The following is a 17305-nucleotide window of genomic DNA, read 5'->3' as shown; positions in this document are numbered from 1 at the left end:
ACTTGCTTTACTTCATGACAGGAAAAATGAGAAATCCATTCTTATTTTCACTCCCAGGCAGCAACATTTTAAGAGGAGTAGTATCAGATCAACTCTGATACTACATGGAGTTCCCTGAATTATTTTTCCAGGAAAGGAGTGAAACAAGGAATGAGCAATAGGGTTTTGACTTCAAGCACACCCCAGGAACAATTTGGAAATGACTGTCTCCCATAATTCCCACCTAAGGGAGACTATTAGCTTCTTGCTTTGACACAAATACCTGCATACCCCTACACTCATTCTTCTATTTAGCCAATGGAAAATTCCATAGCTGACTGTGTGCTCCATAGGGCATGAGAAACAGAGTATTTCCAAAGGGTCTGATCTAATTGTGTTGGGAAGACCCCAACTCTGAAATTAGTACACATGGCTGGAATTCCAAGGGACTAAAAAACAAATTATAAACAGGCACCTGGGTGGCTCAGTAGGTTGAGCATCTGACTCTTGATCTCAGCTCAGGTCTTGAACTCAGGGTCCTGAGCTCAAGCCCTGTATTGGGCTCCACACCAGGTGCAAAGCCTACTTATGAAAAAATAACAAAGAACTTCAAAAATCATCTAAGTAGTAACTGCACATTGCAAAATCCCTACTTTTTTCACCCTTTAGTGCACATGTGTGGCCAGCTGTCCTTCATTTTAACTCCTAGATATATAAAAGATAGGTTTAGAACTGACCTTAATAGAAATTAAACTAGGCATGGCTTCTAAAACTAGGAATACATGAAACCTCATTGAGACTTTTCAGTTTAGGCCTTTCCCCAAATACATAAATTAGGAGCAAGAGGAAGTTCAAAAGAAAGACTAGTATTTATACACTGATCCTAATATCTGTATTTCCCAATTCTTGGCAGTAAAGGAAAGGGCCAATAACAGCAAAGGAGGCAAAGGTAACCCCAGATACCAATCTATACCTGGAATTCTATGTCAGTAACCCCTAGCCAGAACCTAGCTTTCGTTAAGTATAAACAGGAGGACCTGAAGAGGTATAGACCACATGGGGCTTCAGCTCCGTAAACTGCACAGATAGGATAACAGAATTAGGGAAATTAATTTCTTCCTAACTCTACACCCTTAAGGACTTTGGAGCCCTGCAGCTATCTCACGGAGCTTAGCTTGCTCAGCTTGCTCAGCTCCAAGCTACCTACCACCAAGGATAGGTGCAAATTACCAAGCCCAAAGCATTGGCCAGCAAACAAAAGCAAGGATGAGAGTAAACAGACACCAAGGTAGGACAAATGAGACTATCCATGAAGCAGCTTCTGTAATTAGTTCCAGGAAGACCTTCCTCTGAGGCCCAGGACTACAGGGAATGAAGCAGTAAACCTGGTCCCTTGATGGGGTACCTAAATTTTGAGGGCATGGTGGGGCTGGGTCCTTTCAGAACCATATTTCCATGGCTTTACTGAGTAGGGGTGAGAACAAGGAATCCTCCTGGGAGTTAAAAAGCTTCGAGATATCCTGATGAGAAATCCTGTATTAAAGGGTAAACCCAAGTTCAGGGACTCAGACTGGAAAGAAAGAATCTGTGTTCCCTTTCTTCTAGGTCTGTGTCCTCGCCCCTTTCCCCAGATCTGCCCAGATGTCATTTAGTAGCACAGTCCTGTATTCTTGTGTAGAGTGATTCCATTCCTTGAACATGCTGAAACTAGATCTATTTATGCAAACTTGTTTTGTTTGTACCCTCCTACATACAGACAGTACTCTTTATCACCTTTGTGGTGATTGTGCTTTATCCTTCTGACTAGACTTCATTCAACTGAAGAACTGGGACAATGTTTTCACCAGTTTGAGCATGCAACTTTATTAACATGTAAATAAAGTCTCAAACGAATACATTTATGTCAATATAAAGCACAGAAATATAGCTTACTCAGAATGAATAGGTTAATTATTAGGTAATGTTGCAGAAATTCTAAAAATATCTCCATTTATATAGCACAATAAAAATGAACATTCAAGCTCTCAAGATCACTTGGTATCCATAAAGTTGCCTCCTTCAATCAATACAAATTAACATAAATATTGAACTTAGATGAACTCACAGTTAAAATATGCATGGCTTCATATTACAACACCAAAAAAATTGTTCACAGTTTTGTAAGAACACACAACTATTCAGAGTTTCAGTATTAATCGTATAACTTTATCTCTCACCTCAGGATCACTGTGATCTGCTAAGTCTTGGAGTTTCTGACCAAACTCTTTTGCTTCCTGGAATATGGAAATAAGCTCAGATTTAGTGAACTCTTCCTTGGTAAACAGTTTCACCTTCTTTTTGAATTGGAAATTTATATTCTCAAATATTTCAATGATATTAAGAATATTGGCCTTTGACTCATTCTTGTTAAAGGGTGCAACCAGTGAGGATAGTACTTTGGCACTAATCAGTTCTCTCGTATTGGCCTGATTTTTGGACAAGCGCAAGAACACTTTTAAAACATAAAACTTGGTTTTGACACTTCCCTTGTTTAACAAGGTAAGAAAATCTGGAATGTAATTAGCAATTATATGGTGATCCTCAAATTTCACACTTAGGTGCACTAATAATTTTAGTCCAGCCAGTTGCACGGGGGAGTTCAATGGGTAAGAGATTATGTCCTTACAAACTTGACGTATGTACGATTCTGCTGGTTTTGGTTCTTCAGAAGACTCAGAGTTGTCATCTACCATATTTAAAGCTCTAGGGTGTTCTGTAACATTGGGATTATTGACCAAGTTTTCAATCATAACAGTAATACCTACATCATGAATTATATCTTGGGTAAATGGATAAGCCGGACTGATGCCCATTATCATAGTAGCTATTTCATGAATAAAAGGATCCTTAGTTAACTTAAGTAGGGCAACGAGTTTATCAAATTCTTTAGGCTCTAAACTAAAGTCACGTGATTTACAGCGGCAGGCTCTTGGATTGGGCCCATACTTTTCCCTATACTTCACCTGTTTTTTGATCTCAGCTAAGGTTTGGAAGTAAGGCCCATTATAGGGTGGGATCTTGGTCAGAGGCCGAATCCCCAGGGGAGTTTCAATCAAGGTCTCAACCAGAGTCCAATTCCCTTCTGGAGGCAAGGATGGCTCCCCTCCTTCTATTGGGACTAGGACACTATACCTGGCTCTTGACCATGCTGCTGCTTTTTGTTTTATAGTGAGTTCTGGTTTGGGAATGGGCTTGGCCTTTTCCTGGATCTTAGGTGGAGGCTTATAAACTTGAGAAGGGGTCTCCTCTTCAGGCCAGAACCAGGATCCTACACTAGGTTCTTCTCCAGTCCAGAACCAGGAGCAGACATTTTCTTCATCCTTATCAATGGACTCGGTTACAATACCAGCTCTGTCCTCAGCCCCAGCCCTGAATTTGATGCCATCCTCTCTCTTTCTCTGGGGCCTGGACTCAATATCAGCTTTATCATCAGCCTTGGCAAAGGACCTGATATTGGCTTCACTTCCAGCACGAGCCTTGACTTCATACTTGGTCACTGCACTGACCCTGGCCATAGGCATCACCTTTGACTTGGTTTGGGGCACTGTACCAGGTTCTGCCATGGATTTTGCCTTAGTCTCAGATATGACTCTATTCTGTCATAGCTTCCATCTTGCCCACATTCCTTGTCATAGCCACGGTCTCAGTGTAGGTCACTGTGTCCTGGCCACTGCTCCATCCCCAGCCTTGGCCTGGGTCACTGGTCCTGTTTTCAGTTCTGCCTCAGCCACTGCCTTGGCCTGGATCTTAGCCTTGGCTCTAGTGTTGGCAGGGCCACTGATTCAAGCTTTTAGAGCAGCTCCAGCTCCTGCTCTGCCCCTGCCTTAGCCTCAGAGCCAATCATGATCCAAGTTAAAGGCAAGGCCAAGTTATATACCCCAACCCCGTCTCAACCTTCACTGAAGTTCTGTCCCAGGCTGGTGTTTTCATACAAAGTCCATTTGTCACTCGGCCCCCTTTCCAACTACAGGCTCTGCCAATGATATAAACAACGTGCAGAGGAAGCTCACTCAGGTAAGGGAAGAATGGCTGTGTGCCTGAGCGCAGCCCTGTGGAGGGTGGTGGTCTTCAGCCACTCCAAGGACACCAGATCTGCCACTGAAGTTGGACCTAGGGGTGGAGGAAGGAAATGGGGCTTTGAGATGCTTCCAATTTATGTTGATTAGTATAGAGAGACAGGAGAGTATGAACATTCAGTCCTAAGTGGGAGAGGTAGATAATAATCAAACTCTCTCCTCATTTCACCCTAGCTACAAAACTGCAGGTGCTACTAATATTCTTTCCAGACACAAAACAGGAATATGGAGAGTGGGAAAGCTTAATGGGGGTGAGAGAGACTGAGGAATCCCTAGACTGGCTCTTTATCCCTGCTGGACTCCTACTTCATCTTATATTTCTACTGGGGAAGTCTCCATGCTCATACCAAACTCAGTGATCTGGCGTAATTTTCTTCTCCTTGCTTCCAATGTTGACAAGCCCTACAGCAGACCTACAGGCAGATCTATGGACAAACAAACAGGATATGGAAACTGACCTCTTGGTAGAAAGACCTTGATCCCTGGTCCCTATATTTGTAATCTGTCTGGTGTTTCCCTCCTTCTGTCCCATACCACCATTACCCTAATTCAGGACTGATCCTCTGTCTCCTTGCTTCCCACCATTTTACTGTTCAGTGACTGTCCTTGCATTTCTCTAGTTTAAAATTGGCCTGGGTGAAGCTTAAGAATAAGAAAAGCAAGTTGGAAATCAGAAAAACAAGTGTTACCCTTCTATACTCCCGAAGCATTCAAAGATTCCCAACTAAATTAGCAGGGGACCAAAGAGGGATTTGTAAACTGGCAAAACAAAAGAGAATAGAATTTCCAAGTCTCAATCTTCTCCTGTCCACCTACCCTCACACCAATTCTAATGGACACAGGGCATGTTTCTCTTTTTCATTGTTTCCCAGGTTCAAGTTGGGTTACTTGAACTGGGGTTCAAGTTGCAAACTTTCATAACAACTGAGAGTTCCACAGACCTGGAGAAGGGTCTATATGCAGGGTTTCACAAATGCAGAGATAAATAAATAAATCAAGCCACAGGAGACAATGGAGACTGAGTCCTTGGTAGAGATCAGCACCTGGGACACCGACTCTTTCTGGAAATCAGTACCTGTTTGCCAAAATTTTCTATGGCCCTTTCTTTCTCCTTCTCCCTCCAAGTTCCTCTGCTCCACCCCAAAAGTCTGCTAAATCTCCTGCACGGCACATTCAAACATCCCCGCAAGATAGTGGTGGTGGTAGAGATGGAATGCTCAGACAAGCCATGGAAGCTGGCTGGAAATCAATGAAAAGTATTATCTCCAAATTTCATCTAAGATTTTATGTCTCCTTCCTCTCCCTAAAACCTAACATTTTCTGCAATACAACAGGAGTAACGGAGGGCTGTCTGGAAAGCATGCACAAAGGGTATCTAGAGTTTTCCCCAGAATCCTGCCTGTTCTAGTCTTAGTCATCTACCAACTCCAAGCACTGCCCACTCTGCAAAAATTAGGCCAAGTTTCTTTTACTTAACCCCTCCCTTTGAGGTCCACAGCCTTCTACAGATCTTTACAAAAACACGCTGTACCGAAAATTTAGGAACAGACCGAAATATATAAATGCATGATACACACCTAAGGACCAAACGAAGACACAGTGGGAGAGACTCGGTTATTAATGGTCAGACTAGTAGGACAGGGGAACATTTTCTAATCCAGGACTTTGATTATCAAATACAACTTCTCTTTTACACTCTCTCTCCCAGGGCTTCCCTGACAACTGCTCTCACCAACAGCAGCAGCCTCTCCTCCTATTACATAAACCGCCATTTCTCTGCTAGAAACCGCTGTTATACTCCTTTACCTTCCCAAACACGGTCGGAGGTGATTAGTGTCTGGAAATCAAGCTAGCAAGATCATTTTAAATTTATAGTTGCGTACCACTCAAATTAACCCTGTCCCCCCTCTCCCTCTCACCGCCCGCGCCCCACGACCAGATCACGTATCCCACATTCCTCTCTGATACCCATATCCACACTCCCAAGCGATGCCCGCCTTCTCACTGACCTGCTCTGCTTGGATCAGAGACAGTTTTCTTATTTCCTTGCCTCAAGGGGTGCCGTGCCCTACAGAAAGAGGGACGGACAGTCAGATGGACACGAGAACACGAGACAATGGCGGCGACTGTTTAGGGATTGGCCCGGCACCTGGGATTTAGGACGCGAAACCTGCTTTGTCAGATTAAGGGCCTTAAATGGCAAACAATTGCCACTTTTTGGTACCCCTTCCTCCCGTCCCCAAAGCTCCTCCGAGACCCACGCCTAGTGACTAATTAATTACTACCTTTTCTTCCGCAGACTCCGCTTTGCCACGTCCCCCGTACCCAAATCTGCAGCGGGAGGAGCTAGAGAGCGGTGTAAGAGGATCCGGCCTCACGGAAGCGGAGTGATACTAAGCTTTGCACAGCACCACCCCGCCCTCTGTCGGTGATCTCAACCCTAGCCTTTTCTCCTCTTGTAAGGGCTGGTGCGACGTCTGAACCTAGAGAAAGAAGCGCAATACAGAGAGAAGCAGACCAGTAGCAAAGGGTCTCAGCATTACTTGCACTCTTTTAGGTTCTCCCCCAACCAAGCCTATATATTTTTTTCTTCTTGAACTGAAACGCATGCGGATATGGAGCGTTTTCATTGCTGACTCCACGCCAGGCCCAGCATGCGGAAGGATACTGCAGGATTGTGTTTACACACTGACTTCTCCAGAGTCCTAGGCCTACATAACAAGGGGGCTTAGGGAAGGGATAAGAGTGTGGCGGGGAGCGGGGGAGCTCAAGACTGAGAGAAGAGGGTACGTTCTAATCTATTCCAAAAGTTGTGTCCTTCTATGAGAGAAGACCCTCTAAGCTGCTGCTCCAAGCACTAAATTCTCTGCACAAATTGGGCTACTGTAAGCTTGGTGTCTGGAAAACCACCCTGGTCTGACTTGCTGATCCATGTCAAATATCTTAGTCTTTTATTGTTCCTCTCCTCTAAGGCTCTCATTTTATTGCCTACAATGTTTCTTGCACTGAAATAGTTGAAGGTAAGGTGGGATAAAGATATAGGGGAATTAGTGATGGATAAGAGAAGCATATTAATACCAATCTACCCCTGTGTGTACATATGCCATTCTCAAGCCCTGCCTCCACTCCTGATGTCCACAATATTCCATGGACCTAAATATCCATGGTCCTGAGCATGTGCATGAGGAAAACAACTCTGCAGTCATGAAAGAGGTTTTATAGTTCAATAACTTTGTACCTATAAACCACTTGTGCTGGAGGGTCTATAGTGGCCTTCCCAAGTTTTTTCACTGTTCGTGGGCCATGGAAGAGAAGAAGGTGGGAAGGGGCTCCCACGGATGCCTTTCCACTGCCTTCTAAAAGAAAGCAGATCTCACCCTCTAACCCGAAGAAACAATCTACTGGCCTGTGCCGTGTCTTTCTGCCACACTGCTTTTTTTCTCACTTACACTGTATCATTTCCAGATCCCTACAGTTGCCCAAGAAAAAGGGCCTGTTTCTGTAAGGATCCAGACGGGGTCATGCAGTCCTCTCTGTCACCTCACACCCAGGTGTCAGGAGTTAGTTAGGAGCGGTTCTAGTTTCTCTTCCACACTCCTCTCTAAGGAAAAGGGATACTACCAATGTACTTCTCAAGGCAGAACCTAGCTGCTCTCCTGACTCCTTTTCTCCCACCTGCCTAATGAACGTATTTGCTCTTTCTCCCTGAATATATAAAATTCTTTGAATTTCCATTCCAAGTAGTATCAGGAGGGAATTTGAATTATACTGTAAGTTCCACGAAGGAAGAGCCCCTTTCTCGGTCTTGGTTCACCACTGTATCCTCAGTGTCACACATGAAAGAAATAGTAGTCAGTTAATAGTTGAAGGAGGTGAGGGCCACTAAGTCATGAGGATACCGTGGTATCGTCTGATGGTTGTAGACCAATATCTGTTTATAAGTGTGTCTTTGTCTTTGATGTCTATAACCCCAGGACTTAGTCTAGAGTTTGTCACGCAGGAGATGTTTTATATGTAATTTTTCCATGGATGAAGGAAGAAATAGTTTACTAAAATATATTTTAGAAAGAAACTGGGTGTGCGGAAAAAATAATGAATACTGTTTTTCTGAAAATAAATAAATTGAAAAAATTTTTAAAAAAGAAAGAAAAAGGCCCATCAAAAAAAAAAAAAAACCACAGGGTATCTTAATATCTCATACTGTAATAATATTTGGTGGATACATATAATTTGGATTGGTGTTTTTTTACTCTTTTTTTTCTCCACTATTCATGTTTATAATTATGCCTTACTAAGTTCCCAAATATATAGCAAACCCCCATGAATTTGTAAAGGAAAGATAATGACCAACAATCCAATGGAAAAATAAATGACCTGACTGTTCATTAAAAAGACAAGTCAATGTTTTATACGTATATGAGACAATATTTCATTTCACTGATAATGTAAATGCAAGTTATAGTTACAGTGATAAATTGTTTCTCTTCTATCATATTGACAAAGAGAGAAAATTTGGAAACAAAGCTTATTGGAGAAGAGGTGAGAAAACTGGCAGTCCTATATGTTACCAGTTGGAGTATAAATTGTTTCACCCTCTGTGAAGGTTATTTGGCAATGTTTATCAAAATGCAAATGCACATAACTATTGACCAGCAATTATCTTTTAAGAATCTATCCTAATGGGGATGGCTGGGTGGTTCAGTTGGTCTGCCTTTGGTGCAGGTCATGATCCCAGGGTCCTGAGATCGAGTCCCGCATGGGGTTCCCTGCTCAGTGGGGAGTCTGCTGCTTCTTCCTCTACCTGCTGCTCCCCCTGCTTGTGCTCACTCTCTCTCTCTGACAAATAAATAAATAAAACCTTAAGAAAAATAAAATGGACGTACAGAAATCTGTTGTATTTGAATACACCAATAATGAAGCAGCAGAAAGAGAAATCAAGGAATTGATTACATTATAATTACACCAAAATCCATAAACTAAAAAAAAAGAAAAAAATTAACCAAAAAGGTAAACGATCTGTACTCTGAAAATTATAGAATACTGATGAAAGAAATTGAGTTGAAGAGGACACACACAAAAAATGGAAAAATATTCCATGCTAATGGATTGCAAGAACAAATATTATTAAAATGTCTAGTCTACCAAAGCAATCTACACATTTAACGCAATCCTATCAAAATACCACCAGCATTTTTCAGAGAGCTAAAACAAACAATTCAAAAATTTGTGCAGAATCACAAAAGACTCTGAATACCCTTTTCTTGAAAAAGATAAGCAATACTAGAGGCATCACAATTCTAGATTTCAAGCAATAATACAGTGCTGTAGTCATCAAACCAGTATGGTACTAGCACAAAAACAGACACATAGATCAATGAAACAGAATAGAGAACCCAGAATTAGACCCACAACTGTATGGCCAACTAACCTTCCAGAAAACAGGAAAGAATATCCAATTGAGAAGTGATAGTCTCTTCAACAAATGCTGTTGGAAAAACTGGACAGCAGCATGCAGAAGAATGAAACTGGACCTCTTAAAGAATACACAAAAACAAATTCAATATGGATGAAAGAGCTAAGTATGGGACAGGAAACCATCAAAATCCTAGAGGAGAAAATGGCAGTAACCCATGCTGCCATGGGTTGGCAGCAACCACTCTAACCTCTGCAACAGCAGCTTCTTACTATACAGGTTTCAGGAGGCAAGGGAAACAAAAGAAAACATGAACTGTTGGGGCTTCATCAAGATAAAAGGCTTCTGCACAGTAAAGGAAATAATCAATAAAACTAAAAGGTAACCTAGGGAATGGGAGAAGATATTTGAAAATGACATATATGATACAGGGTTAGTGTGCAAAATCTATAAAGAACTTATCAAATTCAACACACCAAAAAATAAATTATCCAGTTAAGAAAGGGCAAAAGACATGAACAGACATTTTGCCAAAGGAGTCATACAGATGACTAACAGACACATGAAAACATGAAAAGATGCTCAACATCATTCATCATCAGGGAAATATAAATCAAAACCATAATAAGATACCACCTCCCACTTGTCAGAAAGGTTAAAATTAACAATACAGGGAACAACAGATGTTGGCCAGGATGCAGAGAAAGGGGAACTCTCTTACATTATCAATGGGAATGCAAACTGGTGCAGCCACTCTGAAAAATAGTGTGGAGGTTCCTAAAAATGTTAAAAATAAAACTACCTTATAACCCAGCAATTGCACTACTAGGTATTTATCCAAACACACACAAAAATTCTGATTTGAAGGTACACATGCATTCTGATGCTTATAGCAGCATTAACGACAATAGCCAAATCATGGAAAAGCCCAATATCCATTGGCTGATGAACAGATAAAGAAGTGGTATATATACACAATGGAATATTATTCTGCCATAAAAAAATGAACACTTGCCATTTGCAACAAAGTGGATGGAGCTAGAATGTATTATGCTAAGTGAAATAAGTCTGTTAGAGAAAGACAAATACCATATAATGTCCTTCATTTCTGGAATTTAGTAAACAAAACAGATGAACATAGGGGAAGGAAAAAAAGAGGGAAACAAACTGTAAGAGACTCTTAACTATAGAGAACAAAGTGAGGGCTGATGGAGGGGGGTGGGCGGGAGAAGGCCTAAACAGATGATGGGTAAAAAAGAAGTCACTTGTCAATGTGGATGAACTAGAGGGTATTATGCTTAGCGAAATAAGTCAGTCGGAGAAAGACAACTATCATATTGTCTCCCTGATATGAGGAAGTGGAGATGCAATGGAGGGGGGTGGAGGATTGGAAAAGAATAAATGAAACAAGATGGGATGGGGAGGGAGACAAACCACAAGAGACTCTCAATGTCACAAACAAACTGAGGGTGGCTGGGAGGAGGGGGTAGGGAGGGGGATGGAGTTATGGACATTTGGGAGGTTATGTGCTATGCTGAAACCTGGTGATTCACAGACCTGTACCCTAGGTATAAACATACATTATATGTTTATAAAAAAATGAAAAAATTTTAAAAAAGGAGTCACTTGTGATGAGCACTGGATATTATACATAAGTGATAAATCACTAAACTCTACACCTAAAACCAATTTTACCAAGTATGTTAACTAGAATCGAAATAAAAATATTGCAATATTTAACACAAAAAAGAGACAGAGTACCCAAATAAAATCACAACTTTTCAGGAGGAGAAATAACAGCCAACACAGAAATATAAAAGTTTGTAAGAGAACATTATGAAAAAATTAAATGCACCATTTATTGAAGAGACTGTTTTTTTTTTCCCCCACTGTATATTTTTTCCTGCTTTCCTTGAAGATTATTTGTTGGAGAGGATGTGGAGAAAGGGGAACCCTCTTACACTGTTGGTAGGAATGCAAGTCAGTGCAGCCACTTTGTAAAACACTGTGGAGATTCCTTAAGAAATTAAAAATAGAGCTTCCCTAGGACCCTGCCATTGTACTACTGGGTATTTATCCCAAAGATACAGATGTAGTGAAAAGAAGGGCCATCTGTACCCCTATGTTTATAGCAGCAATGGCCATAGTCCCCAGACTGTGGAAAGAACCAAGATGCCCTTCAATGGACGAATGGATAAAGGAGATACTCCATATACTATGGAGTATTATACCTCAATCAGAAAGGACGAATACCCAACTTTTGTAGCAACATGGATGGGACTGGAAGAGATTATGCTGAGTGAAATAAGTCAAGCAGAGAAAGTCAATTATCATATGGTTTCACTTATTTGTGGAGCATAACAAATAGCATGGAGGACATGGGGAGTTAGAGAGGAGAAGTGAGTTGGGGTAAATTGGAAGGGGAGGTGAATCATGAGAGACTATGGACTCTGAAAAACAGTCTAAGGGTTTTGAAGAAGTGGGGGGTGGGAGGTTGGGGTACCAGGTGGTGGGTATTATAGAGGGCACAGATTGCATGGAGCACTGGGTGTGGTGCAATAATAACGAATACTGATAGCCATTTGTATGTCTTCATTGGAGAAGTGTCTGTTCATATCTTAAGAATATTCTCTTCAAGCCATCAGGGAGACTCAAATTAAAACCACATTGAGATACCACCTTATACCAGTTAGAATGGCCAAAATTAGCAAGAAAGGAAACAACATGTGTTGGAGGGGATGTGGAGAAAGGGGAGCCCTCTTACACTGTTGGTGGGAATGCAAGTTGGTGCAGCCTTTTTGGAGAAGAGTGTGGATATTCTTCAAGATATTAAAAATAGAACTTCCCTATGACCCTGCCATTGCACTACTGGGGATTTGCCCCAAAGATACAGATGGAGTGAAAAGAGGGGCCATCTGTACCCCAATGTTCATAGCAGCAATGGCTACGGTTGCCAAACTGTGGAAAGAACCAAGATGCCCTTCAATGGACGAATGGATAAAGAAGATATGGTCCATATGTGCTATGAAGTATTATGCCTCCATCAGAAAGGATGAATACCCAACTTTTGTATCAACATGGATGGGACTGGAAGAGATTGTGCTAAGTGAAATAAGTCAAGCAGAGACAATTATCATATGGTTTCACTTATTTGTGGAGCATAATGAATAACACAGAGGACATGGGGAGAGGGAGAGGAGAAGTTGGGGGAAACTGGATAAAACTGATAAAAATCCCATGAGAGACTGGATTCTGAGATACAAACTGAGGGTTTTGGAGGGGAGAGGGGTAGGGGTTGGGTCAGCAGGGTGGTGGGTATTATGGAGGGCAGGTATTGCATGGAGCACAGGGTGTGGTGCATAAACAATGAATTATAGAACACTGAAAAGAAATTATTTTAAAAAATGAAACAAAAAAATAGAAAATTAAACATAGAAATTACCAGCAAGGAAATTGAATCAGTAATCAAAAACTCCCAACAACAACAACAAAAAAGTCCAGGAACAGATGGCTTCACAGGAAAATTCTACAGAACATTTAAGGAATAATTAATACCTATTCTCTCAAAATATTCCAAAAAAAAATGGAGGAGAAAGGAAAAATTCCAAATTCATTTTATGAGGCCAGTATTACCCTGATATCAAAACCAGATGAAGACACCACAAAAGAGAAATACAGGTCATTTTGTCTGATTAATATACATATGTCTGATGAACATACATGCAAAAATCCCCAACAAAATCCTAGCAAACTAAGTCCAACAATACATGAAAAAAGCATTCAATGAAGTAAGATTTATTCCTTGGAAGCAATCATGGGTCAATATTCACAAAACAATCAATGTGATACATATCAATTTGAGAAAGGATAAAAAACATATGATCATTTCAATAGATTCAGAAAAAGTACTTGACAAAGTACAGCATCCATTCATGATAAAAACCCTCAGCAAAATAGGTTTAAAGGAACAAACCTCAACATAGTAAAGGTCATATATGAAAAACCCACAGTGAACATCATAGTCAATGGGAAAATACTGAGAACTTTCCTGCTAAGGTCAGGAGCAAGACACGGGTGTCCACTCTTACCACTTTTATTCAGTATAGTACCGGAAGTCCTAGCCACAGCAATCAGACAACAAAAGGAAATTAAAAGGCATCCAAATTTTGAGGAAATGGTAAAACTTACACTATTTGCAGATGACATAATAATATATATATAAAAATCCTAAAGACTTCACCAAAAAACTACTAGAACTGAAAATGAATTCAGTAAAGTTGCAGGATACTAAATCAATGTAGAAAAATATATTGCATTCTTATACACTAATAATGAAGTAACTTAAAGAGAAACTAAGAAAACAATCACATTTACAATTACATCAAAAACCATAAGAGGGGCTCCTAGGTGGCTCAGTGGGTTAAGCCTCTGCCTTCGGCTCAGGTCATGATCTCAGGGTCCTGGAATTGAGCCCCGCATCAGACTCCCTGCTCAGCGGGGAGCCTGTTTCCCTCTCTCTCTCTCTCTCTCTCTCTCGCTCTGCCTGCCTCTCTGCCTACTTGTGATCTCTGTCTGTCAAATAAGTAAATAAAATCTTTTTTAAAAGATATTTTTCCCCAAAAAGTTGAAAATGGAACTACCCATTTGCATGTTTTCTTTGCAGAAATGTCTGTTCATGTCCTCTGTCCATTTCTTGATTGGATTATTTGTTCTTTGGGTGTTGAGTTTGATAAGCTCTTTATAGATTTTGGATACTAGCCCTTTATCTGGTATGTCGTTTGCAAATATCTTCTCCCATCCTGTCAGTTGTCTTTTGGTTTTGTTAACTGTATCCTTTGCTGTGCAAAAGCTTTTGATCTTGGTGAAGTCCCAATGGTTCATTTTTGCCCTTGCTTCCCTTTTCTTTGGCAACGTTCCTAGGAAGAAGTTGCTGTGGCTGAGGTTGAAGAGGTTGCTGCCTGTGTTCTCCTCAAGGATGTTGATGGATTCCTTTCTCACATTGAGGTCCGTTATCCATTTTGAATCTATTTTTGTGTGTGGTGTAAGGAAGTGGTCCAGTTTCATTTTTCTGCATGTGGCTGTCCAATTTTCCCAACACCATTTGTTGAAAAGGCTGTCTTTTTTCCATTGGGCATTCTTTCCTGATTTGTCAAATATTAGTTGATCATAGAGTTGAAGGTCTATTTCTGGACTCTATTCTGTTCCATTGATCTATGTGTCTGTTTTTGTGTGAGGACCATACTGTCTTGATGATGACAGCTTTGTAATAGAGCTTGAAGTCCGGAATTGTGATACCACCATCTTTGGCTTTCTTTTTCAATATTCCTTTCACAGAGACTCTTGTAGGTAATGTTCTCATGCTGGATCAGCAGAGGTGCCCCACACCATAAGGTGCTTCAGTTAAGGCTTCTGAAATATTGGTTGCAATGGCATGATTGACAGGGTTATTTTGGGGGGGAGGCTATGTCTTTCTTGTACATGTAAACTCTTTTGGAACAGCTGGAGTTAAAGATGAGCAGGAGTTTGGTTTTGAGAGACAGAGTTTCAGGAATCAGCCATAGATGCTTCTGCCCTATTTCACTACATGTTCTTTTCTGATAAACAGATTCAATGGTTGAGTGTTAATTACTGTGGTTGAAAGAAATGACCTGCCCACAACCACCCACCCTCCTTCTCCCTCAATGTGAATCTCACAACAGCAGATGCTGTAGACAGGAAGGCTGTCTGTGTTTCTTTTCACCAGGGAAATTACTTTGGTGACCTGGTGAATGGCATGGGCAAGATAGCCTAGGTTGTCCAAGGTGACTCCTGCCACAGAGATGTGGCCTTCCTTTGTCATGTAGGTGGAGAACTCCTTGGTCAGCCTCTCTCCCTGTTCAGGCTTTAGTCCTCTGAAACAAAACATGCCAATCCGGTCAGTGATGTGCTGGCAGTAGTTGGGGAAGCCCTCCTTCTTGAGGCTGGAGACCAGCTGAGTCCACATGCTAGTGATGTGGTGGCCCATGCCTGTTACTTCCTGCAACCATTGTTTTCACATGTCCGGGCTGGTCATAATGATCAATGCAATCCAAATCCCACTGACTGGAGGGTTGGGATACATGGGAGAGGTCAAGATCTTCAACTGTGACTCCACTCTTTTGGCTTCATCAGTATCTTTACAGACCACAGTGAAGGTTCCCACAGGCTCACTGTATAAGCCTGTGTTCTTCGCATAGGATGGGCAGAGACAAACATTAATGCCCTGTTCAATGAAGATGAAGTGGCATGTATCCCAAGCATCCTTGTTGCCATCACCACTGGCAAAGCCTTGGTAGGCCATGCCAAAGAATACAAAGATAATGATTTTCTTCACCACAGTTGCTATTTCCTTCCATTGCTCAGGGTGAAAGTCCACTCCTGTGGGATTATGGGCACAGACATGCAGAAGAACATTTTGCTGTAGCATTTTTGAAATGTCCTCTAGAGTGCTTATGAAGTCACAGCTGCATGTATTGGGGTCTTAGTATGATAGAATAGCTAATACACATTAATATGCCTGTTAGAAATCAGCCAAAAACAAGAAAAATAGGCTGGCTATAAGATCCTACTGGATCAATAACCATGAAAGTGCATGCCAGCGTCCCTGAAGATAGGTGTATGATTTCCCTAGGATGGTTTGGGCAGAAAGACAACTCGGCTGAACTTAAAAAATCTTTGCAGTAAACTGTCTCTAATCCTCAAGGTCCTGGTTCCAGAAATAGCCTGCTTAGTGACATACTGGCTACTTTTAAAGACTTCATTTTTCTCACCCAGGGCTAGTTCTACAAATGCCTTGCAAAATTCAGCAACTCCCACGATGGGCAGGTATTCTTTGTCTACCTTTTTTTGCAGCAATCTTGGTCTTTGCCTTCTGGATACTAGGGAGCACATAAGGCTTTCCATATCATCCAATTTTCATTTATTTATTTTATTTTATTTTATTTTATTTATTTTGTTGTTGGTGTCTCTCTTAAAAGCTTCTGTAACTCTCGGGATGGGCTCTGGGGCGCCCCATCTCCACATGCCCACATAGATCCACCAGGATCTGGCTCTGGTCGGAGTCATAGCAATGAGGCCTGGGTAGAAAATAGTTGCAACATGAGACAGGATGCAGCTGGAGTGCAGGAGGGCTGTGATGGGTGGTGAGAAAGCAGAGGGTAGCTATAGGAAGGAGCAGTAGGCACAGATATCTTTCAAAAGATTTTTATAGTAATTTATGCTTGTATATGGTGTGAGATAGGGGTACACACTGATTCTTTTGTGAGTGGAGGTTCAGTTGTTCCTTAGCCAGTTGTTGAAAAGATTATTCTTTACTCTGAATGTTTTTAACATTCTGGTTGAAAATAAATTGTCCATAAAGGGGTGTGTGTGTGTGTGTGTGTGTGTGTGTGTGAACTTTAATTCTATTAATTAATCTATATGATATCTTTAAGTCAGTTCAGGATATTTACTGTGAGGGCCATCTGTAGAATATCAAACAAGCCATCCAGCTGGTACAGTTTGTTCTTGCACAAGTTCAAGGACAAAAGTTTTTGGGGAAGAACTTAGAGTGACAGTCACTATCCATGGCCTCATAGACAAATCTTCCCTCTACCCACTATGTTCCACCCTGTACCATAATACCAGCAGTGGACATAAGGCTTTACTTAGGGGAAAATACCTTTGATTATCTGCAGGGTGGCAGCCATGTGGTTTCTTCAATTCAGGATTATATCTATATCATGGTCCATCAACTTTTCAAAAAGATGAGAGGAGGCATCAGAAGACTGAGAGGGATCCA

The 17305-nt window shown here is 41.3% G+C and overlaps 2 protein-coding genes and 1 pseudogene across 6 annotated transcripts in view; all 3 read right to left on the bottom strand.

Annotated features, from left to right (window-relative positions):
* Positions 1 to 6451, bottom strand: part of GPRASP2 (G protein-coupled receptor associated sorting protein 2) — a 140895-nt gene extending 134444 nt beyond the window's left edge. The window contains exons 1-2 of one of the 5 annotated variants that reach the window (XM_059158267.1): positions 6380 to 6438; positions 2196 to 2252 (exon numbers count right to left, since the gene is read on the bottom strand). The gene's annotated coding sequence lies outside the window, so the exon portion shown is untranslated. Of the gene's footprint in view, positions 1 to 2195; positions 2253 to 6103; positions 6156 to 6379 lie in introns of those variants that run through there. The other 4 variants (XM_059158264.1, XM_059158266.1, XM_059158265.1 and 1 more) reach the window with 4 other exon arrangements.
* Positions 997 to 5866, bottom strand: ARMCX5 (armadillo repeat containing X-linked 5). Its single transcript, XM_059156820.1, is given in 5 exon segments — positions 997 to 1056; positions 2196 to 3612; positions 3614 to 3680; positions 3683 to 3841; positions 5827 to 5866. Coding segments are annotated over 5 exon segments (1743 nt in total).
* A 36-nt stretch (positions 6452 to 6487) lies between the features above and the next one.
* LOC131821014 (aspartate aminotransferase, mitochondrial-like) overlaps positions 6488 to 17305 on the bottom strand; it is a 47209-nt pseudogene continuing 36391 nt past the window's right edge.

Source organism: Mustela lutreola, chromosome X (assembly GCF_030435805.1).
Source record: "Mustela lutreola isolate mMusLut2 chromosome X, mMusLut2.pri, whole genome shotgun sequence".
NCBI classification, from domain to species: Eukaryota; Metazoa; Chordata; class Mammalia; order Carnivora; family Mustelidae; genus Mustela; species Mustela lutreola.
This window is presented reverse-complemented; position numbering and strand designations above follow the sequence as displayed.